We start from the raw sequence: 26,863 nt of genomic DNA on the forward strand, positions 1-26,863 counted from the left end.
CCCCCTCTGCTTCAGTAAAAAAAAAAAAATCATTTTTAGTTTTGAAATGTTGTAAACATACAGACAAGCACTGAAGATGACAGACACCTGTGCATCTACCTTCCAGAGCTGAGAATTTTAACATTTTTTTATCACTGTTTCAAATGTCTTATATGTTTACATAAATAGATCACCTCAGATGCAGCTAAAACTCTACCTCCCTCCCCACCCCCTCAGAAGAAGGTATATATCTTTCCCATGCATGTGTTTATACTTTTACTTTTGTTTCCCCCTTGCTTTTTATTAAGGAAGTAGCTTCTCCTTTCCTGACTCCAGATGTCCCCATGAGGGGGTGTTAACTCCATTTTACACCTTCTGATGGCTTCTGAGAGCACAAGTGAGCAGACAACACCAGAGACAAATATGTTCCTGCTCACGACAAAGCCAAACACTTCATCTGCAGGACCGACAGTCTCAGCATGGCACAGGGCTCGGGCCAGGCCTGGAGGTATCAGAGATGAGTTCAGCATCCCAACAGACCAGCCAGCTTGTTACCACTGCACACCTCAGGCCTGGCAGCAGACCCATGGGGGGCCAAGGCGACCTGCAAGGTCAACCTGCCACTTACGAACTGCCACTGGCTCTCTGGGGACCAGTCGTCCAGTTCAGAGGCTCTGTGCCCTACAATGTGCCAACAAGGAGACTGATGGAAAAGAGCCGGTTAACACACCAGCCAATGTCCTCCCTTCAGCTAGCTGTCAGCCCCCTCTACTCTCCTTTTTGGCCACTCTGCCCACATGCAGGAAGTTGGGTGGGCACCATGGATTCCTGGTCAGGATGTTATATCTCCAAACAAGGCCTGTGCTATTTTCAATCCAACCAAAATCCCCATCCATAGAAAGGAACTTAAACTATGCTTCATCCACACAGTGGAATATTATGCACTTGTTTTTAAAAAAACAACAAGGAAGTTCTTGATATAATGATATAGCGTCATCTTCAAGATATACTGTTACGGGAAAACCTAGGCTCACTATAATGTATGGTAACCACCATTTGTGTAAAAACAAATACATCAACTATATGAGCATAGAAAACACGAGCACAGTAGGTACACAGTTTACTGTGTGAGAATAAATAAGAAATCAAAACCAAGGACTGCCTCAGGGGAGGCGAATCAGGTAGTTAGAGGACTGATATAATTTTGGGGCCTTTTAAGTTATAAGCCATATGCTGAGATCTTCTGTTGATTTTGTTAAAACAGAAGAAAATTTATAAGAGTAATAAGTCACTCTGTCTTCTCAGATACACTGTATGTCCTAAAAGAACTGTTAAAAAGAAGAGAGAATAACAAGCCAATTGAGGCATGAGTAGTAGGTTGAGGGCCAGGAAGGCAGAACCAAACCTGGTGCTAAGTGATATTTCTCTTCAAGAAGCAATAAAAATTCAGCATACAACCAGGTGAAATCAGCACATTTTCAGTGGCTGAGTTAACTGACTTGGTGCAAACCAAGCTTGATCACATTCTTGTCAAGACCCTCTCTTCCCGGCTTGAGGGTCTGGCCTCGAACATGAGTCCAGGCACAGAGGAAGAGCTGAATCATCAATAACTGATAGCACGCAAACCAATCAACACCAGGACTGGAATCCATTCAACATCTGAGAACTCTAAAGGGCCCAAGCTGGAACCATCTCCAATGGGTTACACAGAGAGCAGTGTTCTGGGCCGAGAGCACATATGGAAACTACAGGCCACTCAATCTGCCAGCCTGCAGCCCCAGGCCCTCCCCACAAAGACAGCAGTGCCCTAGACACACACCCACACCCACCACCTCACCTAGAACCCTCCTTCTCTCCAGACTTCTGCCCGCCATCTCCCAGACACTCACAGACCAAGCCAGGCTTTGGGGTCTGGGCGTGACCCCAAGGGACCCCAGCTTTTGCACAAGGTGCACTATACAACACTCACACAGGTTCCGGAGAGCCCACAGAGACGCCTTACCCCAGCACAGTAGTCTCCACTGATGGTGACCCGCTGGAACTCGGGCATGGCATAGGGTGCGGGCGCAGCCAGGGGAGTGGCTCCAGGGAGCACAGGGGTTGCAGGAGATATGGCCGGACTGGCTGTCGGGGGACCCTTCCAATCTTGCTGTGTCGGCATTTGCAGAGACAGGGACTGGGATCGAATCATCTTAAAACTTTTCTTTCTAAAAGTCAAGGACATGCAAAAGTGAGAGACAACAGCAGCTAATCAGGGAGAGTGATGAAGACTCTCTGTTACAGACATGGCAGGAGAATTTGGCTCTGATTAATCAGCGGTGCTAGCCCTACTGTTAAGAAGTTTCTAATTATTCATGCCTTCCTCTCACACACGTCTCTCCACATACAATATCCCAGACACCCCTCTATGCAGCTGCTAAGAACTGCTTGGGCTGTGTTTGCACGGCACGTGGAGCAAGTAAGTAGGCAAATGTCTCAGGAGACAGAGAGCAGACCACGCAGCAGGGGTCTAACACCGAGCACAGAAGGGGTGAGGACAATGTCAAACTGGCCAGCATGCTGTCTTCAGATAAGCCAAACTCTGAGTCCCAGCATGCGAAGAGTCTCAATTATAGCGCATTTCACAAAGTTGATAATTTGGGGCACTAGAGCCAGAAGAGACTGTGACAATCAACCAGTCCCACCTCCTGTTTTCACAAAGGAAGAGTCAGGGGTCCAGAATGTGAAATGACTTCTACAAAGTCCTAGCCAGGCAGCTAGCCCTCAGCTTCCCACCTCCCTGGTACCCCAACTACCCTGCTGATCCTTCCTCCAGCCTGGCAGTACCCTCCACCTGCTGCTGGCTCAGGCTCAGATCTGTAGCTCTGTAATGGGAAAGTGATTGATCAGCATCCATTTCAGGTCCAGAGGACCTGTCACCTTGACACCAAAAGATGATTTCGCAAACTCTTGGGGAAGTAGGCACAGGTTAGTTCAAACTGTCATGAGCTCATGCTTATTCGCAAGGCTGATTTGTGAATACTCACTAATCAGTAATGTTTCAAATGACACCACCGGTAAGTTCTAGGATCCCTGGGCAGGAAGTTCAGCAGCAGGGAGGTGAGGCCATCAGCACTCCCCTCTCCCATGTCTCTTTCTGTCTCCAAGGGAACCCAGCACTGCTGCCCAGTGATGTCCAGTGCCAGCAACCAGCTGACTGCTTGCCCTCCTGTGCCATGGGGCCCAGCAGCATCCTGGGTACAATCCCAGCACAACCAGAGCCTACAGCCACCAGCGAAGGACTCGGTGACAACCATGACCCTCCAGAGCCCTTAGCACCTGCCCCCTTCTCCAGGCACCAGAGACAAGTACAGGGTGTGGAGAAATCGATTGATCTGTAAACAGACCTTATGATTCACCCGGAAGCAGCTGTCTTCCTCCTGGCCCTTGGCCAGACCTCTTCTCACAGACCCACAGCCAATTTTTCAGGAACCACAGTTCCCTGCTCCGTCTATACACCCATCGCTTGCCACGGCTCTCTGGTTCTTATCTGCCCATATGTGTTATCACCTCCTCGGGGAAAAGGCTGTTTACATTTGGAAAGTGGAGGTGGTCCTTTTTCAGAAGTCTGTCTTTGCCCTGCCCCTGACCCTGCATAACAGATGTACTGGGTTGTTCAGGAAACCCAGGCTGAACTTCAGGAACATCCATCCAGTCAGGCTTTTCTGAGCCCGCCATCCATCCATCACATGGAGCTGAGTCAAACATCCCATTCCAAGGAAGATGCCAACCCGTGCCTGTCAATCATTCCTTAGAGGCAGACTCACCTGGAGTGATGAGGTTCCCACTTTAGCATCTTTCGGATGTTCACAGCTACAGGAGCCATTACTTTGGGCTCCCTCTCATGTTCTGACAGGTTCAGCCAGACCCCGTAAGACTCTGGCCTCCATGTCACTTACATGCCTACCAGGTCACTGTTTTAATCCCTCTGCCGACTTCACCCCCACAAGCCTCAGCCAATGTTGACTGAGGACCAGTCCTGCTAAGGAGAAGCAAGGTGATATCTAAGATGACAAACAGGTAAGAAAATTAAAAAACAAAAAACACCAACCATGATCAGAAAGTTGGAAGGCTGCTTAAGGCAAGAGGCCACCAGGCTTATCCAAGAAATGACCATATTCCTCTGCCCCCATGAATAAGCCACCAGCTGGTTCCCCCCACCCAAATTCTCCTTCTTGAAGACATCCATGATGGCTCTAGTCTTGGTCATCAGGTGAGCCCCAAAATTATCACAGGTGAATACAGGCTGGGGATTCAGACTTTGTAGGGACAAGGTACAGTTTTAACAACAGATGGGGCCCAGACACCCTAGGCAAGTGCTTGGAATAACCAGAGCTAACCACTAGGCTCATCTCTAAGAAAACTGGAAAAGCTAAACAGAGCGCAAGGAGAGGGCCTTGCATTCATCTTCTATGGCTGCAGGATAAACACCAGCCTGGTGACCGCAAGCAACCCCCACCCGCTGGCTCACAGTTCTATACATGAAATGTCCAGGGGGGCACGTCTGGGCTCCATGCATGCCCAGGGTATCAAAAGGCCAAAACCAGGAGGCTGGCCACACTAGCCTCTGAACTGGAGACCCTGGGAAAGAGTCCACTTTCAAGAGTCCGCTTTCATGCAGTTGGGGAATTCATCTCCACGTGGCCCTACACTGAGGCCCTGGCTCCTCACTGGCTATGGAACAGGGGTCGCCCTCTGATTCTTGCACACGGCGCCCTCCATCTTCTAAGCCTGGCACAGTGCCTGGCTCTGGCACTTGGAATCTCTGACCTCCCCCTCCGTGACCCCCTGAGAAAACTCCCTGCACTAAGGGCTGCTGTGACCAGGTCAGGCCCACTCACCTCCCTACCTTCAGGTCCACTGAGCCACACAGCACAGCATAATCACAGGAGCGATGCCTCCTCATATTCAGAGGTTCTGGAGATTAGGGAAGGACATCTCTGGGGGGACAATCTAGAAACTCTGTCTACCACAGGTCCACATTTCATTTCCATTCTGTGCAGCTGAGGCTCAGCCACAAAGGTGGAGAGCGGCAGCTGAGTGACTGAGTGTGTGTGTGTGTGTGTGTGTGTGTGTGTGTGTGTGTGTGTGTGTGTGTGTGTGTGTGTGTGTGTGTGTGTGTGTGTGTGTGTGTGTGTGTGTGTGTGTGTGTGTGTGTGTGTGTGTGTGTGTGTGTGTGTGTGTGTGTGTGTGTGTGTGTGTGTGTGTGTGTGTGTGTGTGTGTGTGTGTGTGTGTGTGTGTGTGTGTGTGTGTGTGTGTGTGTGTGTGTGTGTCCTAGCTCTCTCAAGTCTGTCTGAAGCCCCACCTGCATCACAACAATGAAGTTACCAAATGCTTTTTCTGAATTATAGAACCATGTAGTATCCTGGCTGGAAAGGATTTTAAAGCTACACACCCCAATCCTCTAAGGCAGCCTTTGTCTGAATACATCCAGTGACAGACAGCTCACTACATTTCTGAATAAGACGTCAGCAGTCAATCATTTATTCAAAAACCATTTCCCAAGGACCTACTCTGAGCCATGCCAGTGCCAAGCATGCAAATACAAGGTGAACAAAACACGATCTGTTGCCACTGTTAGAAAGCGCTTCCTTGTCATGGGCCAAGATCTGTCTATCCGCAGTTCCACCTGCTGCCCCTCGTGTGAGCCCTTGGGACACAGAGTAAGCCAGCTCGCTCTGCCACAGCTGGCCCACCCTCTCCCTTCCCCACCCACAGGTCCACCTGGCAGAAATGCACTCCTGCCAAAGAACTGGCAGGGAGTAGGGCTATAAGGACACCAGCTCCAGGCCAAGCCTGAGGGCCCAAAGAGCCAGGGATCAGCTTTGTCCTCCGTCCTGGGCCACAGGGACCTTTCCGTCCCACCAGACCCTCAGCTCAAGGACACGATCTGGTCATCTGGGCTGTTAGTAGGCATCTCTCAGCATCTGTCTGCTGCCCCCACCACATCTACGGCCCTTGCCTGTCCCCGTCACTCTCTGTGTTCCCACCCTCACTCTGCCCACTCCCCAGCCCCTCCCTGCTCCTAGGCACTCCAGTTAAGAGCCCCAGAGCCTCCATGCTCTTCCAGAGAAGAGTCAGCATCTTCTCAGGGGCCTCCAGCCACTGCCCTGTGAGGTCTGGACAGGGGAACCTTTCACCAAAGGCTCTGAACGACATACAGTGAGTCAGGAGGCACAGTGGATTTTACTTGACTCAACAACCATGTGCCAGGTCCTGGGGATAGACGGGGAGACAAAATACTCCTCTGACTCCAGAGGCTGACCTCGATGTCCAGACAGTTCAATAGATTATCATCACACAACGTGGTTAGTGTGATGAGATAACCTGATATTTCGGGATCCCAGAGGAGACTCTAACCCAGACTGAGGGTGGGAGCCGTAGAGCAGGAGGGTCAGAGAAGGCTCGCTGCCTCATTCCCAGAGGGAGAGGGGAACATTCCCGAATGGGAGACTTGTTTGAAGCCCTTCTATACACATACACACACACACACTCAGGTTGTTTTGGCAGCCCAGACAACTCCAGATGAGAATTACTATGCTAAAGGCTCGAAGCAGGAGTCATACACCAGCGCAAGGTTTTATTAACAATCTGAATCTGAATGGTGTTAAGTGGGGCAGGCATTCCCACTTCCACAGGCTCGTCTGCTCCTACTGCTTCCACTGATTCACGTGGAAGTGGGGACCTGGGTCTAAGGAGGGGAGCAGTTGAAGAGCTGACACCTACTCTGTGATTGAAACCAGAGGTCTCAGCCTATCTGAAAAGGAGAAGGCGGGCAAGCTGACTGCGACCCGTGCTGCATGGTGGGCACCAAAAGGTGAGTGTGCAGAGGGCACAGAGCACATACTCAGTGTGTCTGACTGCATGGGTGTAGCTGACTTGCACACTGAGGCCCATCAGGTATGAAGACTCAGAACCTCAACCATCTCTCCCTTCACCTCCTCCTGAGACCTACCACTGTCCTCCCACTGCTCCTGACCATGTGGAGGTCTCTATGGACCTCTCTCTCCCTCTCCCCAGTCCTTCTCAGCTACTCTTCCTCCCCAGAGAGCACAGTGAAGTATGATCTTCCTTACCTGTTAAGTCTTAAACTCTCTTCTTAACTTTAAAAGCAGATAAATTAACCTGTTTCAAATGAAGCTCCTTTGTCAATGGCCCTGAACTTAGACGTGACTTACCCCTGATGTAAGAAGTTTCATAAAACAAAATGATTTAGCTGTGCTCTGTTCAATTCATAACAAATATGTTTATCTAGTTTACTCAGGGAAGTAATTGTTCTGGAGAGCTAAAGTTTTCAGATAAACTCTGTCCCCTTTTGTTGTTGTTCAGTCGCTAAGTCGTGTCTGACTCTTTGTGACCCCATGGACTGCAGCACGCCAGGCTTCCCTGTCCTTCACTATCTCCCAGAGTTTACTCAAACTCAAGTCCGTCCAACAATCTCATCCTCTGTCTTCCCCTTTTCCTCTTGCCCTCAATCTTTCCCAGCATCAGGGTTTTTTCCAACGAGTTGGCTCTTCCCATCAGATGGCTGTCCCCTTTATACTCTAAATAAAAAAAAACTTCAGTGTGGCTTTTAAAAATGAAATTCATAATTCCTGTATCTGAATCAGTGCATGCTGAACATAATTGAAACTTCTCTCCGTGACTCAGCGTCATCATTGTGTTATTCAGTCACCAGCTTAGAGACATTTTGTTCCAAGACTGCTGTGCTTTGAATTCTTGCATCTGATTTTCATAATTATTCTGTTTCCTCTCTCACTGTGAACTGTTAAATAATAACAAAAACAGAACACCAATGATGTCTAAGCACAGGTGCTAAGTAGTCATCCTTATTAGCTCATTTCATTCTCACAAGGTAGGTCCATCATCCTCCTTTTGCAGATCAGGAAATAGGAACTTAAGATCCTTGCCTGAGGCCACTCAGTCGTAAGACACAGGCCATCACTTTGAACCCAGCTGCTCTGGTTCCAAAGTCTGAGTTCGTAATCACCGCAGAACACACCTGTGACTCTGCCTATAGAAGTCCCTCTCCCACTTCTAATTTGCTTCCTTAAATCTGTCACAGGATAAGAAACAAAATAACCAAGCTTATTAGAACTCAGTGTGAAACAAGAACAGAAGATGGGGTGAGAGAACCAGGCGGATGACAGCTAAAAGGTACAGGATTTTTTTCAGGGGGGAGGGGTTGAAAAAATGTTCTAAAATTGACTGTGGTGATGGTTGCACCCTTGCGAATATACTAAAAAAACCACTGAATCATACACTTTAAATGAATGGATGATATGGTATGTGAGTCACACCTCAATAAAGCTGCTTTAAAACAAGAAGAAGTAGAGCGCCGAAGGAGCCCTGATGTGCATTTTGGCTGCACATCAGATATTCTTACATGGTTGTCTCCCATGCTGGCTACATTCCACCTATGTACATTTGCAGGGTGGCTGAGCTCTGGCTAGGTGAGATGACGAGATTCAAAGTGAACAACAGAGAGCCTCTGGGTGCCAGCAGGGTTTTCCAGTCTTCTTGTCTTTACCGCCTAACTTTGATTCCATAGATAGCCTACCCCTCCCGCTCACCTTGACACACCTTGAGTCTCAGTAGAGGCCTGGTCAATGTCATCCTAAGGAGGCAGAGAGGTCCCTGCAGCAAGACGTCACTGCTGACCTCCTGATCTGGCCTGCAAACTGAGCGCCTCTTTGAGCAGCCTGGGGTGCCAGCTCCCTGGAGAGGGCCCCCAGCCCTTGGAGGTTTATAAGTGAACCCAGTTCAGCTCTTAGAACTGCTGAAATCCTGACAGCAGCCTCCATGTTTTAGGTGCTCAACTTTCTTATTCACAATCCAAGTTTCTCACTCTTTTTCTAAGAAGCTGTTTTACTTCCAAGTTCTAGTTAGTGCCTTTACATTAGACTTTAAATAGTCTTTTTTAAATTTTTTTTTAATAATAAGAGAGAAAAAGAGAATGGTTGTAGAGAAAAAGAGAATGGTTGTAGAGAAAAGCTTTCTCCAAGTACCAGAAACATTCGGGCTTGTCAGAGGAGCCAGGGCAAGGGAGACCTTTTTCCAAACTGGAAGTCCCATCGAATGTCAGCTTGAAACACAAATCCACAGACTCTGGGTATCTAGAAACCTGCTTCTGACTTCAGGCCTTGGGGTTCCCTGTGGGAGGGCTCCACATTACCATTTACATTCCAGAGTGTCAGGGACAAGCGAGAGAAAAAAAGGAAGTTGCAGAGAGGGTTCCTGCTCCAGACAGTTCACATCTGAATATTTGCATAACAGGGCCTCTACTGAGAAGGGAGGCTGAAAGCTAAAACTGGGTGCGCAAAGCTCCAGAGGACACCAGGACGTCTGACAAGGAGTCCAGGGACCAGACTGTGCTTTGGCAGAAAAGGAGCCAGTGGGCAGCAGGGAGCTGTGGTCCAGGTTTCTCTCCATTTCATTCAGTTCAGTTCAGTCGCTCAGTTGTGTCCGATTCTTTGCGACCCCATGAACCGCAGCACGCCAGGCCTCCCTGTCCATCACCAACTCCCTGAGTCCACCCAAACCCATGTCCATTGAGTCGGCAATGCCATCCAGCCATCTCACCCTCTGTCGTCCCCTTCTCCTCCTGACCTGAATCTTTCCCAGCATCAGGGTCTTTTCCAGTGAGTCAGCTCTTCGCATCAGGTAGCCTACGTATTGGAGTTTCAGCTTCAACATCAGTCCTTCCAATGAACACCCAGGACTGATCTCCTTTAGGATGGACTGGTTGGATCTCGTTGCAGTTCAAGGGACTCTCAAGAGTCTTCTCCAACACCACAGTTCAAAAGCATCAATTCTTCGGCATTCAGCTTTCTTTGCATTCCAACTCTCACATCCATACATGACCACTGGAAAAACCATAGCCTTGACTAGATGGACCTTTGTTGGCAAAGTAATGTCTCTCCTTTTTAATATGCTATCTAGGTTGGTCATAACTTTCCTTCCAAGGAGTAAACATCTTTTAATTTCATGGCTGCAGTCACCATCTGCAGTGATTTTGGAGCCCAGAAAAATAAAGTCTGACACTGTTTCCACTGTTTCCCCATCTATCTGCCATGAAGTGATGGGACCAGATGCCATGATCTTAGTTTTCTGAATGTTGAGCTTTAAGCCAACTTTTTCACTCTCCTCTTTCACTTTCATAAAGAGGCTCTTTAGTTCTTCTTCACTTTCTGCCATAAGGGTGGTGTCATCTGCATATCTGAGGTTATTGATATTTTTCCTGGCAATCTTGATTCCAAGCTTGTGCTTCATCCAGCCCAGTGTTTCTCATGATGCACTCTGCATACAAGTTAAATAAGCAGGGTGACAATATACAGCCTTGACATACTCCTTTTCCTATTTGGAACCAGTCTGTTGTTCCATGTCCAGTTCTAACTGTTGCTTCCTGACCTGCATACAGGTTTCTCAAGAGGCAGGTCAGGTGGTCTGGTATTCCCATCTCTTGAAGAATTTTCCACAGTTTATTGTGATCCACACAGTCAAAGGCTTTGGCATAGTCAATAAAGCAGAAGTAGATGTTTTTCTGGTACTCTCTTGCTTATTTGATGATCCATCGGATGTTGGCAATTTGATCTCTGGTTCCTCTGCCTTTTCTAAGACCAGCTTGAACATCTGGAACTTCACGGTTCATGTATTGCTGAAGCCTGGCTTGGAGAATTTTAAGCATTACTTTACTAGCGTGTGAGATGAGTGCAATTGTGCGGTATTTCATTTCATTCAGCATTTCATTCAGCAGCCAGCAATTGCATCCTGGAGAGCAGTTCCCAGTGTCTCCACATGGAACCAAGGATCCCAGGCCTGACTGGAGATGGGATAGCCTCATGGTTAAAGTGTGAGTTTCTACATTCAAAAGACCTGGGTCACTTACTGGCTATGTGTCCTAATCTGCAAAATCAAGATAAGAATATCCACTTTATAAGCTTAATGTGGACCTAACAAAAGCCAAAGAGATTAAGAAGAGGTGGCAAGAATACACAGAAGAACTGTACAAAAAAGATCTCAATGACCCACGTAATGAGGATGGTGTGATCATTCACCTAGGGCTAGAGCCAGACATCCTGGAGTGTGAAGTCAGATGGGCCTTAGGAAGCATTACTACAAACAAAGCTAGTGGAGGTGATGGAATTTCAGCTGAGCTATTTAAAATCCTAGAGGAAGATGCTATTAAAGTGCTGCATTCAATATGCCAGCAACTTTGGAAAACTCAGCCATGGCCACAGGACTGGAAAAAAGAATCCCAAAGAAAGGCAATGCCAAAGAATGTTCAAACTATCATACAATTGCACTCATTTCACATGTTAGCAAGGCAATGCTCAAAATCCTCCAAGCAAGGCTTCAGCAGTATGTGAACGGAGAACTTCCAGATGTACAAGCTGGATTTAGAAAAGGCAGAGGAACCAGAGATCAAATTGCCAACATCCGCTGGATTATAGAAAAAGCAAGAGAATTCCAGAAAAATATCTACTTCTATGCTAAAGCCTTCATTGACTATGCTAAAGTTTGTACAACAAACTGTGGAAAATTCTTCGAGAGGGGAATACCAGACCACCTTACCAGCCTCCTGAGGAAACTATATGCAGGTCAAGAAGCAACAGTCAGAACTGGACATGGCACAATGGACTGGTTCAAAATTGGGAAAGGAGTAAGTCAAGGCTATATATTGTCACCCTGCTTATTTAACTTATATGCAGAGTACATTATGCAAAATGCTAGGCTGAATGAATCACAAACTGGAATCAAGATTGCCAGGAGAAGTATCAACAACCTCAGACAAGCAGATAATACCAGTCTAATGGCAGAAAGTGAAGAGAAACTAAAGAACCTCTTGATGAAGGTGAAAGAGGAGAGTGAAAAAGCTGGCTTAAAACTCAACATTCAAAAAATTAAGATCATAGAACTCAGTCTCATCACTTAATAGCAAGTAGATGGGGAAAAAGTACAAGCAGTGGCAGATTTTATTTTCTTGGACTCCAAAATCACTGTGGACAGTGACTGCAGCCACAAAATTAAAAGACACTTGCTTCTTGGAAGAAAAGCTATAACAAACCTAGACAGTGTATTCAAAGGCAGAGGCATTTCTTTGCATTCAAAGGTCCATCTAGTCAAAGCTATGATTTTTCCAATAGTCAAGTACAGATGTGGGAGTTGAACCACAAAGAAGACTGAGCACCAAAGAATTGATGCTTTTGAACTGTGGTGCTGGAAGTCTCTCGAGAGTCCCTTGGACAGCAAGGAGATCAAACCAGTCAATCCTAAAGGAAATCAACCCTGAATATTCATTGGAAGAACTGATGCTAAAGCTGAAGCTACAAGACTTTGGCCACCTGATGTGAAGAGCAGACTCATTGGAAAAGACCCTGATTCTGCAAAAGACTGAGGGAGAGGAGAAGGGGATGACAAAGGATGAGATGGTTGGATGGCATCACCGACTCAATGGACATGAGTTTGAGCAAACTTTGGGAGATAGTGAAGGACAGGGGAGCCTGTCATGCTGCAGTCCATGGGATTGCAAAGAGTCAGATACTACTGAACAACTGAAAAACAAAGTTTAATATACAGATTAACTTAGCCCACAGTAAGGTTGCTGCCCATCTCTGCTGCAGGAAGTTGGACAAATAGTTAAAATTTCCATGGGGCTTAACATGATCCAGGCCCTGTGCTAAGCCTTTTACATGTTAATTCCCTTATTGCTCACAACATAGGAGAAGGCAATGGCACCCCACTCCAGTACTCTTGCCTGGAAAATCCCATGGACGGAGGAGCCTGGTAGGCTACAGTCCATGGGGTCGCTAGGAGTCGGACATGACTGAGCGACTTCACTTTCACTTTTCCCTTTCATGCACTGGAGAAGGAAATGGCAACCCACTCCAGTATTCTTGCCTGGAGAATCCCAGGGACGGGGGAGCCTGGTGGGCTGCCGTCTATGGGGTCGCACAGAGTCGGACACGACTGAAGCGCCTTAGCAGCAGCAGCAGCAGCAGCTCACAACATCCCATGAAAGTAGCTCTTTACTGGTCTTACGTTACAGATGGTGGAAAACTGGGGCACGGAGAGGTTTCCTAATGGCCCAAGGTTACAGAGCATCCCAGTGAGTGGCAGAACACAGCAATCCAGGGAGCCGTGGCCACTCTGAGTAGTGTCTGTGGTGGCAGTGGAGAAACGGGATGTCTTTCTCCTACCACATAACCACTGCTCACCAACACAGGTTAGGTTCTGGGCTGGATCCTTGGGATACAGTGGGAGCCAGACACAGTCCTCAGGGAGCTTCCAGTCAAAGAGGGCAGACAGATGCAAACCAAGACCACCACAACCTAACACGTAGGGAAAGAATGAAACTTCTGGCGAGAAGGTTGCAGAGGAATTTCTGGAAACCACGGAGCATCGTTTGGAGTCGAGAGTAAGAAGGCTTGCTGTTAGCCTGGGCGTTGATAACAGAAGAATCTCTTTTGCAGATGTCAGGTCCAATGTTTCTCTGTAATGGAAAATGACCTCAGAAACCTATCATTTCTAGTAATACAAAATGTCAGGACTCCTTCTCTTCTCATTATTAAGGGTCCAAAATGCTCAGTTCAGAAGACAGGAGGTCCTGCAGAGCATTCACTTCATAACGTCTGTTCAGCCAGCAAAGTACGGACGGGGGTCTCAACAGTTGGGCTCTGCTTTACTCTCCAGGGTACCTCGTGACCACCTCACTGGCTAACAACACCAATGACCCCTTCACTTCACGGGCTCACAGCCCCTCAGAGGAAGGAAAGCACTTACATTCTGCACGATAAAGCTCTGTTCTTGCCCTCATACCAGTACTTGATTTCTTATTACTTTCCTAAAAAATGTTAACAAAGTACTGAAGTTCTATACTACCAAGAAAGGAAATGACTTGCCTTTTAAATGAGGCAGTGCCTTAGGAAGGACCTGACAATGGACTAGGTCACAGAGAAGGCTCAAGTTCCACTACCTTAGCTATTCAGGTCTGCGGTGTGCCGGCCAGGCAGGCACCTAGCTAGAGCCCCACCAGATACTTTCTCAAAGCTTTCTATTCTTTAATTCTGCTCTCCCAGGTGAGATGGGCTTCCCAGATGGCTCAGAGGGTAAAGAATCCACCTGCAATGGAGGAGACACAGGAGATGCAGGTTCAATCCCTGGTTTGGGAAGATCCCCTAGAGAAGGAAATGGCAACCCACTCCAGTATTCTTGCCTAGAGAATCCCATGGAGAGAGAAGCCTAGCAGGCTACAGTCCATGGGGGTCACAAAGAGTTGGACAAGACTGAGCAACTAAGCACACGGCACAACACTGGTGAAATAAACTGAAAGGTGAAGGCTTCCCAATGCACTTAAAGATCCAAACTACTTATCAGGGAGCACAGGCCAATCTGATCTGGGCCCTGCCTACCCTTCCAGATGGAGATCATGGCACTTCGCCCTTAACCACACCTCTACCGTACACAGGCCTCCCTGAAGATACCTAAGGGCCTTTGTCCTGGCTCCTCTGCCTATAAGGCGTTCACCCAGCTCTACAGTAGCTGGCTCCTTTACACCCTTGCATCAGCTACAATGTCACCTTCCCTAACTACCCAATCTGAAAAAGGACTCTCCCTCTCCATGTGTCAGCTGGCTTCTGGCTAGGCTTGGACAATGGCAACCAGTGGGGGAAACCAGAATGTGCCAGTAAGATTAAAGCCAGGTATCTCTTGTCTCCATCTCTGCCTTCGGAGGCCATCTCTGCAGCTGTTGCATCACCCCCTAGGCTCCAGTTTCCACTGGAAAGGCCAACGCAGTTCCAACTCCTCCATCCCAAGCTCCAGCAACCCCACTTCCCTGCACTGTCTCTCCAGTCTGGGGTGACAGCTGCTTCCTACTGTGTCTATTCTCTGGGCAGCCTCTCTCCCACTGCTTGGTTCTCTATCACCTCTGTAACCAATTTCCTGTGAAAACATCCTACTTCCAATACTCAAGGAATTTCTGCTTTTCTGGTTAGACTCTGACTGACACAGCACTTATCACAACTTGTCATTTCTCAATTAATTTGTCCAGTCAATTATTGTCTAGACCAACTATAAGCTCTACACGGCAGGGACTATATCTAGTTCATTAATATATCCCCAGTGCCCAGCACAACACCTGGCAAATGGTGAGCTGAGTTAATTAACAATGCAAAGTACTTGTCAAGTGATGAAAGAAGTAAAATTGATGTTTCCCAAGAAATCCTCAAGTTTCTAGAAAGAAGATGGAAATGTTATTTGGAAATCATGTGTATTTAGGCACATGATTTGTTTTTAAAACAGCAGGAGAGAAAGTGGTTCTTGATCTTTTCAACCAAAGGCACCGCAACACTCTTCAGTGAATATGTGGTGAGTTAAATAGTCTTGGTTAAAAACTAAACTCAGCTCCCAGGACAGCTGACTTCACACAAGGCGCCTCATCACAAGACAAGCCCCCACAGCCCACCTGTGTCTGCACAACCCCACCCAGGTCAGGGGGACAAACCTTTTTGCAGTCTCCAAGGACTTCTGCTCCGCCAGCTCCTTCTGCAGCTCCCTCTCCTTGGCCTCCTTCTGCCCGATGGGGCAGTCCTCGGGGACTGTGAAGAGGGACAGGGCATCTTTGCTGTCCTCTTCTCGGAGTACTTTAGCAAACACCTTCTCGGCCAGGAGCCGGACTTGCTCATCCACCTCGGAGATGTTCAGCTTGGGGAACTGGCGCGGCATCTCGGCTGACAGAAAAAGAGAACCAGCGTGAGCCGAGAACTACTAGACCACCTGAGTCACTGGTGTGCAGGGCAGGAGAAGGCACTGGAAAAAAGGGCCAGGCGCCCCAGTCTTTGGGGTCAGCTGTCTACTCAGGAATTCCCTGGACCAAACCCAACAGGCCAATTTTTACAACTAGCTCCATAAGCGAGTGAGTGTGAAAGGTATAGGCCCACTTACATCTCATGAGAAAGCAAACTTTCAGAAGTGAAAGCATGAACTGTCCAACTAAGTGTTCTACTGTTTTCCCAAACCCAGGGAATCCTCAGTGCACGGGCAAGCCCCACCCTTCCCACCTCCTGTGGAGGAGAGTTCAGAATCCCTCCTGTAGACGATAAGGAGGCCACGCAGGGTACTACAGTGACCAAACCTGCTCCCCACTGCATAGAGAGGAAGGCCAAAGCCCAGAGGGTTTAACCATTGGCCTAAGATCCCAGGAGATACACAGCTGCATTCCTCACTACACAAAATGAGAACTGTTGCTGAAAGGAAACCACAGTTGCACCATATCCCAAACCCTCTGGAACTTCTAACAGGATAGCCAATAAAATAAAAATCTGGGGACAGGGAGACTCTTTACCTCTCACAGCCCGGCTGAAGACTCACATCCTCAAAGAAGCTTCCCTTACCTCCTCTGCACACCGGCTCCTATCAGTAGCCAGCCCAAATCGCCTGGTTGGTTCTTTTCTTTGCCTGTCTTTCAACACTTATATAGCATGTAGTAAGTGTGCTCTGTCAAGCCCTATACATTTACTGACTCAGTTAATCCTATTGTTCCCATTTTACAGATGAGTGAATGAAGGCATAGAGAGCTAACTTGCCCCGGGTCACACTTCTAATAAGCAGGCCATGACCTGCGCTGTTCTCAGCCACTGGCTCCCATCCCTTTCCTCTCTGAGCCTCTGCTCAGGGGCTCTGAGCACATGAATCTGGTTCCCGCATCTGTCCTCTGAACCCCTAAACTGTGCTGCTTCTCTCTGCCCATTTGGGGGTCAGGGTAGGTCCCCTCTCTGTCCCCAGCATCCCACCTGGGGAGCAGACCAATACTGCATCCCTTCCACAAGCCACCTTCACCAGGAACAGCTCCAGGAGAGGAGCTTTCTGTCAATCCAGTTTCTTTAAGGAGGGTTTAAAGAGAGACGTGGTTTTATCAGGCAGACAGAGGATGACGGCTGAGACAGTGCCCGGCTGCTCTCTGGCAGGGAGAGGAAGCACTTTCAGGGGAGGAGGGACGCTGGGCAGCTGGGGGCAGTCGCTCTCTATGCCTCACCGTGTTCTCATCTGTGAGATAAAGGGACTGGACTAAGTGGTCTCCAAGGCCCTCTCAGTTCTAAGCACCGTTAATTCTAGGTACCAGTGAGGTTTCTGGTTCCAGGAGAGCTTGCTGCTCTGGTCGTCTCTGCGGCCTGCGGATCTAATTCATGACACAGACAGGAAGGAGGAAAGGAGGCTGCGTAAAGGGCAGGCTGTATAGGGAGGTATTCTACAATACCTCTGCGGGCCCTTAGACTGTGAAACCAATTTCCTCCTTCCTTTCGCCCCCAGGGCCAGGCCTTTCCTGGGCCTCTCTCACTCCTCGGGGCTTGAGTGGGAGGGGAGAGGCAGCCCAGCATGCAACTGTGCTGGTCTGTGGCAGCAGAGACCAAGATAGCATCCTGCAAAGATGAAGAGGAACGGCTGGCTGTGGAGATTTCCACACCCTGATAGCAGAGAAGAGGAAGCTGGAAACCATCAGAGCAGAGGCCAGAGAAGAAGGTGACAGAAGAAAGAAATGGAGAGAAAGACAAAGAGCTGGACCCAGGAGGAGCTGTTGGGGTGAACAAAGCTGGACCAACTTTGTTCCCCATCCCCTAATTCTAAGGCCTCTATCAAGTGCAGCTTTCCAGATCTTTAAAGGGCTCCAGGCAAGGGGCAGCAAAAGCCATAAAGCATTCAAGCATCTGAAAGAGTAAGCCCACTTGATAAATTGCTTCTAAGAAAAGAATCTGAAGGAAGGAAAATGCACAAAGATGTTTACCTGCACTCTTCATAGAAATAGCTTTTAAAGGTTCAGATGAGAGCATACTCACTTGAAAAAGAACATGAAGCAACCAAAATTATAATCATGAGGACAGTGCCAGCACATAAAAAAAATACCTTGTGAGATAACAGCAAATGAAAAAACTAATACATGAAACTGTTCCCAAGCTTTGATTACAATGATACGAAAATGCATCCCCTTATGGACCAGGGCTGCAAGAGATACACTTAAACGACCAGATGGCAGGACTGCCAGTGGGAGAGGCGATATCTGACTTAGACGTTGATGCTATTGTAATGTCATTTGCACAAAAACAAAGAAAATAAAGAGCAAATGAATAGACTCAAGAGTTCTGAAAAGAGAAAACTATGAAAACTAATCAAACATCTACATCCCATATTTTGGCCATCAGGGTCCTCTCCCACCTAATCTACACCAGAAAGAGGCCAGTCCAAAAGGAATTCCACCTTTAAAACCCATCTCTCCATTAGCTTTAGCGCTTTAGCTATGATAGCGTCACAGAGGCTGCTCACCACCGCCTCCTTATACCCCCCTAAACACACACAAGCATGAACCAGCCACATCCCTTCTGAAGTGGGCCATTTGGGGGTGTCTTTTGTGTCTGAGGGCTCTTATGCCAGATTCTGCCAATTTTTCTACGAAGCATTTTTAGTTTACTCAAGTCAACTAAACACACTTTACAGGATGCATCCTTCTACAAGTGATCTTCCTTTTTCTTTAGCTCAAATAGCTTAAGTCAGTCTTTTCCATATTGGGTCTCATTAGAAGTCAATACCTGTTGCTATGAAATAGGTCCTGGGGTCAATAATTGGGGAAATGCTGCATTCCATAGCCTCTTCACCTCAGATTCACAGGGCACACCAAAGACTTGAGAATCACAGAGTACCATCTCCCCATAGACCTCTTTGTGTCAGTATCCGTATGAATCCCCTGCAGCAGCACTACCAACATCTTAAATAACTGGTGAAGACTCTACTCCATGCCTTAGAATTGACCAAGTCACCCAGCCAGGGTGCTGGGCTAAGTCAGTGGGTCTTAGAAGCCTTCTGGATATTTGCTGTCTTCTGCACATCATTGGCAGACAAGTCCCACCTGCCAACCCCTCCCTCCAGAGCCTGCCTCTCTTCTCAGACCCAGAGACCATGGCCAGGCCAGGCATGTGGACGAAAGCCCACTGTACACATGCCCAGCAGAGCTTCAGCTCCAACTGCCAGTTCAAGCCTAACTTTCAACCACTTGTCAGCTGAAGCCAGCATGCTTGAGAGGCTCAACTGTGAATTCACTGGCATTGGCTAGTGACACAGCTTATGTTGTTGTGACATAGAATACCACACCCTCCAGTGAACTTGGCGGCAAAGTGTCCCAAAGTTAGAAAGCTGTAATATGCCACCAATTTCAAAAAACAGGCACTTTATCATAGCACCACAGCCTACAGTGCCTCTTAAAAATCCCCTCGCTACACAAATGAAGCTGTTTCTCACTCCTGCCAGACTCCCACGGTCAGAACCCATGACACAGACCTGAGCCTGGCGCTGGGGTCCCCATGGCTGCTTCTGAGGATGCCATCCAGGTGATGCACTCGGACCAAGGGCTGCGCGCTGCCCGGGAGGCTGAGCTGAGTCAGTGTGAGTGCAGCTAGCTGGGCTCAGTCTGCTGCTGGGGTGGGAGGTCTCTGCTTTGTATATCTGTGAGCAGCCCTGAGCAACAGCAGGATACGTCTGGGCTGGAAATTCTTCCGTGAATATGAAATGGAAGTGGAAAATTTCCAAGAGTCCTAAAGGGCCCAGGTAATGCCAGCTATCATAGCTACTGTGTTCAGAAAGTGGTGTCCTGGCCCCTCTCACAGCCCCCTTCAGAGCAGGAAACTCAAGCTGCTGCTGCTGCCCAACCCAAGAGTACATTCAGGCTTTCTGACCAACCACAGCCGATAAGCCACCCCTCCCTCGAACGTCCAGACCCCTCCTGAAAGCTGAGCACTAGCTGTGATACCATCACCTGCGCCCGCTTCCGTTTCTGAACCTCACTTCAGGCTCTGTCTCGCAACCCAGCTCATCTTACGAAGGGGATTCGTCTACACACACAGAGCCTGCCCTGGTCCCCTCAGAGGGCCCCTCCCCCGAAGCAACCTTCCTGGGAGCACCCCAAGACTGGCGGTGTGGGGGGAGGGGGCTCTGGGCCAGTTGACAATGCGAGCCCCTCTCCCAGCCCCTAAGAGAGGGGAAGGACAGAACCTCAAGGGGAGGGAAGGGCGGGAGCAGGTGAGGATGAGAGACTACCTCCTTTGGCTCCTTTCTGGGAAGGGAGCTGCATATCACAGATGACAGGGCAACCTGACCAGCTCAGCCGGAGCAGCGGGCCTGCCGGCCCTCCCACGCACCTCCAGGAAAGAAGTGCCTCCCACCTGCCCCAGCCAAGCCCACCTGCCCCAGCCTCCCCTCCTTACTGCCACTGTCAGCTCCCATGTGGGCCTCCAGCTTGGAGAAGCCTCCTGAGGGCCGGCTGGATGCGGCCACCAGCAGCTGCTGGGCTCCTTGCCTCAGGTAACTCACGGAGCAGTCCAGGTGGATCACTACAGCCTCCCAGAGTGTGAAGTCCCACTCCTCACCTGCCCTTTAGGAGAAGGGCAGTCCTCTGTGGGGAAGCTCACCACAGACACCCGGGCTCCCAGGGACTTAGAGCAGCGGCGTGGGTCTGGGAAATAACCATGAGCAACAGGGCTATTTCTGTGGTGCTGTTGAAATCCTGGGGAGAAGCGCCCAGAGAAGATGGGGCCAGTTGTTTACCGGGAGGCTGGCTCCAGCCCTGGCTTGGGCCTGAGTCACCTCCTCATGTCCAACGTGAGGCTGTGCCTTCCTGAGCCGCATAATAATTCCTGTGCGTACAGAGTGGGATTACAGGGTTGACACACGATCCTCGGGCTGCTGCTGGGCTTTAGCTACCCAGAGATTATGACCCACCTGTCCTCACAGCTGTTTCATAAACAGCGCGACCAGCAGGCTACAAGCAACCTAGAGGGACGGTCATGTGTATTCATTAAATAATTAAACAACCTTAAAATGGAGGGGGGAAAAAAAAAACCTGAGCCCTTAGTACTATTCTGCCAGAGGGAGGAGAGGCAAATGATTCCTTCGGCTAGTGTGTTTGGGGCAGGGCGGGTTAGGATGGGGCTGCCATGGAGCATCCTAGCCCATGCATCTGAGAACCGACTTGGACCTAGCACATCCAGGGAGTCGTATTCTAGATCTTTAACCAGACCATGGAAAGTTCTGGTCTAAACAACCATTTTCCAAAGTGTAGTCTGTAGAACATAAAATGGCCAGAAGGCTTACACAATACTACATACCATAGTCTTTCATGGGAATTCACACACACGATTCCTACTAGCAGATTCTAAACACGTGAGAAATCCTCTGGTCAAGAAAGCTGCTTGAGGGAACTACTCTGGTGGTCCAGTGGTTGGGAATCCACCTGCCAATGCAGAGGACATGGGTTCGATTCTTGGTCTAGGAAGATCCCACCCGCTGCAAGGCGACTAACTCTTCGCACCACAATTACTGAGCCTGTGCACCCTAGAGCCAGTCAGCAGCAACAAGAGAAGCCACTGCAGTGAGAAGCCTGCACACCCCAACTAAAGAGTAGCCCCCACTCACTGCAACTGGAGAAAAGCCCATGCACAGTAACAAAGAGCCAAAGCAGACAAAAAGAAACAAATAATAACTTTGTAAAAGCTGCTTGACTTTGTTTAACCCAACACACTTATTTGACCCTCCCACCACTGACACCATAGGGAAAAATACCTATTCATATCCTGGGCATAGGCTTCGGAAAATGCCTTCCACTTTGAGCCTTTATTTTCCAATCTAGAAAAAGCTGCCTTCCCAGGCCCCAGAGATTAGCATGAGATCTACTCCATCACGTCCAAAGAGAGATGGGCAGCAGCCCCACTACAATGACACAGGCTGGGACGATGACCAAGAGTCCCACTAGAGGGATGCAAGACCCTCCAGAAGAGCAGCAGTTTTGAAGGAAGCTGTGGATTTGTCTTGGGAGGGCAAACTTTGCTCGGGAACTAACAATTCCTCCTTGAGCCCAGCACATCTCTGCTCCTCATGGCCCAGAAGTCCCCCTATACTGAGGAGCACTGGTCCCAAACTCAAAGCCTTTTGCCTTTTGAAAGAACATTAAGACAATCTATGATACTACTGAATGGAAGAATTTACTGCTAATGATATAACCAATAAGGGGCTAATAACCAAAATATATAAATACCTCATTCAATTCAACATCAAAAATACAAACAACTCAATTAAAAAGTGGATAGAAGACCTCAATAGACATTTTTCAAAAGAAGACATACAGATGGCCAATAGGCACATGAAAAGATGTTCAACATCATTAATAAGAGACATGCAAATTAAAGCCACAATGAGATATCATCTCCCACCTGTCAGAATGGCTATCATCGAAAAGACCACAAATAAAAAATGTGAGCGAGGATGTGGAGAAAAGGGAACCCTTATACACTGTTAGGAGAATGTAAATTGGGGCAGCCACTGTGGAAAATCAAAAAGCTAAACATAGAACTACCATATGACCCAGCAATTCCACTCCTGGATATAGATCTGAAAAAATGAAAATACTAATTTGAAAGTACCCCAATGATCAGAGCAGCATTATTTACAATCCCCAAGATATGGAAGCAGCCTAAGTGTCCATCAACGATGAACAGATAGAGAAGATGTGGACATACATACAATGGAATTCTACTCAGCCATAAGAAAGAATATTTTGCCATTTGCAATAATATGGATAGACTTGGAAGGTATTATACTAAGTGAAATAAGTCAGACAGAAAAAGACAAATACTGTATGATATGACTTACATGTGGAATCTAAAAAATACAACAAACTAATGAATATAACAAAAAGGAAACAGAGACAGATATAGAGGACTAACTAGTGATTACCAGTAGGAAAAGGGAGGGGGGAGGGACACGATAGGGGCAGGAGATACAGAGGCACAAACTGTTATGTATAGAATAAATAAGCTACAAGCACATATTGCACAACACAGGGAATATAACCAATAATTTACAATAATTATAAATGGAATATAACCTTTAAAAATTATGAATCACTATGTTGCATACCTAAAACTGACATTATACATGAACTATATCTCAATTTTTTAAAATAGACTTTAAGAAGAAAAAGACAATCTATGATAACCAGGCCCAGGCCTGCATTTCCTGCCCAGGAGACCAGACTACACACAATTTTTTATTTTCATTTCCATGATATAAAAACCTACAATATTTATTAGGTTCAAGGATATAAAATTATTGTGCCAAATCAGGCTGCATTCACTTTTACCACTTAACTGTCCCTTACAAAATCCCAACAAACAGGAAAGGCTGGAATCAAATTATGTCTTATCCAAAAAGATACCACTCCCCTCTCCCCAAAAGGATGCTGTGGCCTTGCCTATATGTGGTTCATTTTCTCATTTCTGAGGTGTGCATGACTCAAAGAGAGGTTGGGCAAAGGGGTTTCTCTCACTATGTATCACCTTCATGACAGACCTTGCCCATCTCATTCACTATTGAATCCTCTCAGTAAGTATCAAGAAATATTTTTTGAATGAATGAATGCATAACTTAATGAATGAGTCAATGAACTAAGTGGTGAATCTACCTACGTCAATGTCAAGAGTCAGTACGGTATGTGGTTAAGAATATGGACTCAAGCCAGACTTCTCAGGTTTGAATTTTGTTTCACCACTAAGTTACGTAACCTTGGACAAGTTACTGATTTCTCTGGTTCAGTTTTATTCCCTATAAAATGGGGATAATAACAGTGTCAACCTCATAGGTTGCCATGACAGTCGTTTAGCATGTATAAAGTGCTTAGAATAGTACCTGCCACATAATATGTGTTTTGTAAGTATTATCTCTTGACATCATTATCATCCTGATACTAGCTGTGATAAAGTCCAACGGAGAAAATGAACATGATCTTTCATCTAGACACCAATCCTTTCATTCAGCATTATTTACTGAGCACTAATATGCACCAGGTACTGTCTCAACTCCTATTTGGGTTCAAGGAAAAGGAAACCATGTTCAAACGTGAAACCAGATCAGGAAAAAAAACCTCCTCTATAAGTGATATTGCTTGCTGACTTTGCATGGCCAGCGCTCAAGTCAGGACCACACCCTCTTCAGGCCTAGCCCCTCCTAGATCAGAGCCCAAAGCCATGGTCTCCTGTCCTAGATATGCAGCAGCACACAGAAGAAATAAGAGATTAATATTTGTGGGGGAAGAACCGAAAGACCAATGAGCAGCTTTCGGGGAGAGAAGATATTCTCTGTGCTTAACCCTAAGGCCGTATTTTATCTGCCCATGATCTTTTCAAGACCAGGAATTGATTTCAAAGCCATCTAAAGAGGATGGACCTAGTGTGAAGACAAGGAAAGCAGAGCTCATCTCTCTAAGAGCTTCTTGACTTTGCTGAGAGTCCCTCACCCTTTACTGAGGATCTCTGAAGAACCGAGGTTGGGCTGCGGGTGGGGCTCAGAGGCCCAAGAGTCTCCCACAGGCCACTCATGAAAGTCCTGTAGTTCTTAGGGCAGCCCCAAACAGGCATCTTTAGAGCAGCTCCTCAGAGTTGCTGCCAGAGTTGTCGGCAGGTCAGGAGTAGGAAATGACAACCCACTCCAGTATTCTTGCCTGGAAAATTCCATGGACAAAGGAGCCTGGAGGGCTACAGTCCATGGGGTTGCAAAGAGTTGGACACGACTGAGCAACTAAGCACAGCTACACAACTACTCCAAACTAGCTATCAATCCACTAGAAGGTGAGGGCTGACAGAGGCTCTATGGCTGCCTGGCTCTACGGCTACCACTGATGCTTCAGTCAGGGGAGGAATTTCTCCTATGAGAGTTCCAGTTGCAGCCAATTTCTCCCTAAAGTGGCCAAATGTTGGTTACCACATCCAGGGGGATAGTCAACAAGGGCTCAGGACCATGCTGAAATTCCTCCTAGTGTTTCCAGGTTTCTTCACTCAGCTCCTTTGCTAATTTGTCATCACCAAGGTTCCACTCACAGAAAAGGACCCAACAGTTAGGGGAACTGACACTGTAGTTGGCAAGCCTCTCCCACTCCAGAGGCCTCTGCCAGCCAAGTCAAGCAGTTCCACTGGCAAAGCAACTACCAGGAAATTCAAGGGCACAAAGCACACTGCCAGATGCAGTATACCTACCTCCCTTGCCTGGAAAGAGTCAAAAAGGTAAGGATGAAGGCCTCCAATGATCCCATCACCCTGCCATCCTGTCCATCCCCCTGCCTTCAGGTGGAAGTCTTAAGCTCTTGGCATCTGTCCAGGTACTTAAGTGGCGGCAAGTCCCAGATCCCTTAACTTCTCTAAACCTTTCGAATCCGAAATCAGTCGCCAGGGAGCCGAGATGCGGCGGCGGGCTTACCCGAGGACTCTGAACCCTAGGCTGGGAGAGGCCGGAGCCCCGGCAAGCGATGAGCCTGGGGTCGGAGCCACCTTCTCAGCGGGCGGGGAAGCCCAGGACCGAATTTCCCACCCCGGGACGCTCCGACTCCCGCCCCGGGCAGCCGGGGGCCGCGGGGCGTGGGCCCAAGGTCAGGAGAGCAGCATCACGTGCACTCACCGGGTTCAGGGGACAGGGCCATGCCGTGGGCCGAAGGGGGCGGCCCGCAAGCTGGAACACAGGTGGCGGCGCGGGGCAGGGCGCACAGCCAGCACCGCGGAAAGGCTGCCATGCACTGTTGCCGGGGCGAGCCGGCCCTGGCCAGGCCTTGCCCGTCGCTGGCGCCGGGCGGGAGCCTGCGGAGAGTCCCGCAGCAGGGGCGGGGACCGGCGCTCCCAGGGCGCGGTGCTGCGGCGTCCCGGGCCCGGACCTCCCGGGCCCGCCCGGAGGCGGGAGGAGGGCCGCCTCCGCGGGGGAGAAGCCCGGCGACCTCGCGCCGCCCCAGCCGGTGACCTACCTGGGCGCGGAGCGCAGAGGAAGCGAGGACCCGGCGACAGAGCGGTGCGGGCCGGGCCGCCGCCGCGCAGCTCTGCCCTGCCCGCCGCCCGCCCACCGGGCCCGGCCGCCGCTACCTGGAGCGCCGCTACCGGGCCGCGCGGCCAACTGGAAACTTGAGCGCCCCAGGGGCGCCGCGGCAGCGGTGGGTCCCTCGGCCGGAAGCGCGCCCGCAGCCGCCGGGGATCAGGTCCAGCCCGGCTCCTCGCCCCTCGCTTCCGCGGTCAGCCCCGGCCCGCAAAGCGCTCTCCTCTGTGTTCGATCTTCCCGAACCTCCTCCCCTGCCGGAACTTGTCCCAAGGAGAGATGCTGGGGTCACGGCCCCCAAACAGGTGACTTACTCCTCGGAACTGAGCTGACACTCCCTGTCTCCCTCTCCTCCAACCCTGGGCTTATGCCCCCGCCCCTCCAAGTCCGGACTGACCTCTTAGTTGCCAGAAGCCGGTGAGTGCTTTGTAGCCCCTACTCGCCCCTCCCCAGCATTTGAACTTGCTGACCACACCTTCCTTCCTGGAACCCTTGGAGTACAGTTTTCAGAGTTGGCGCCCGCGCCCCCCGCCCCACTGCAGATTTTCAGCATATCCCAATGATGACTGCTAGGTTCTCAGCCTCCAGGGCCTGGCTTTTCGTTGCAGCGTTGTTGGGTTTTCCACCGCTGAGCTGCCTGCCTCCTCTGGGGCTCTCACCCACTCCCACGGTTTTAACAACATCTTGCCTGCTAATGACTGTTGAACCTCCTCACCATCCCGGAATGCTCCAGAGCTGCAAATGGTCTATCCAACTTACTGGACACATCTCCACCAGAGGGTCCTAAGCCTGAGAAAACGTGTCCAAGCTCAAACTCCTCATTTCCTTCCAGGAACGTGCCAGAACCTGCTCTTGTGCCTGTGTTTCTGTAACCAAGCAGGATCCTATAGATCCTTCCAAGGAACAGCCTCCTCCCACCTTCCATGTCCTCCACCTGCCTCTTGTTTGTGGAAAACT

At 48.9% G+C, this 26,863-nt stretch overlaps 1 protein-coding gene across 8 annotated transcripts in view; it reads right to left on the reverse strand.

The window, feature by feature from the left end:
* The window catches only part of AMPD3 (adenosine monophosphate deaminase 3), a 50,644-nt gene extending 24,413 nt beyond the window's left edge, over positions 1-26,231 (reverse strand). The window contains exons 1-4 of one of the 8 annotated variants that reach the window (XM_081545302.1): positions 25,505-25,932; positions 15,525-15,750; positions 2,775-2,843; positions 1,982-2,186 (exon numbers count right to left, since the gene is read on the reverse strand). In XM_081545302.1, coding sequence (XP_081401428.1) covers positions 1,982-2,186; positions 2,775-2,843; positions 15,525-15,750; positions 25,505-25,616 — 612 coding nt within the window. In that variant the 5' untranslated portion in view covers positions 25,617-25,932. Of the gene's footprint in view, positions 1-1,981; positions 2,187-2,774; positions 2,844-13,060; positions 13,512-15,524; positions 15,751-20,268; positions 20,519-25,504 lie in introns of those variants that run through there. The other 7 variants (XM_081545305.1, XM_081545304.1, XM_081545310.1 and 4 more) reach the window with 7 other exon arrangements.
* Positions 26,232-26,863: the final 632 nt, after the last annotated feature.

Source organism: Giraffa tippelskirchi, chromosome 11 (assembly GCF_054371585.1).
Source record: "Giraffa tippelskirchi isolate mGirTip1 chromosome 11, T2T-mGirTip1v1.2.pri, whole genome shotgun sequence".
NCBI lineage: Eukaryota > Metazoa > Chordata > Mammalia > Artiodactyla > Giraffidae > Giraffa > Giraffa tippelskirchi.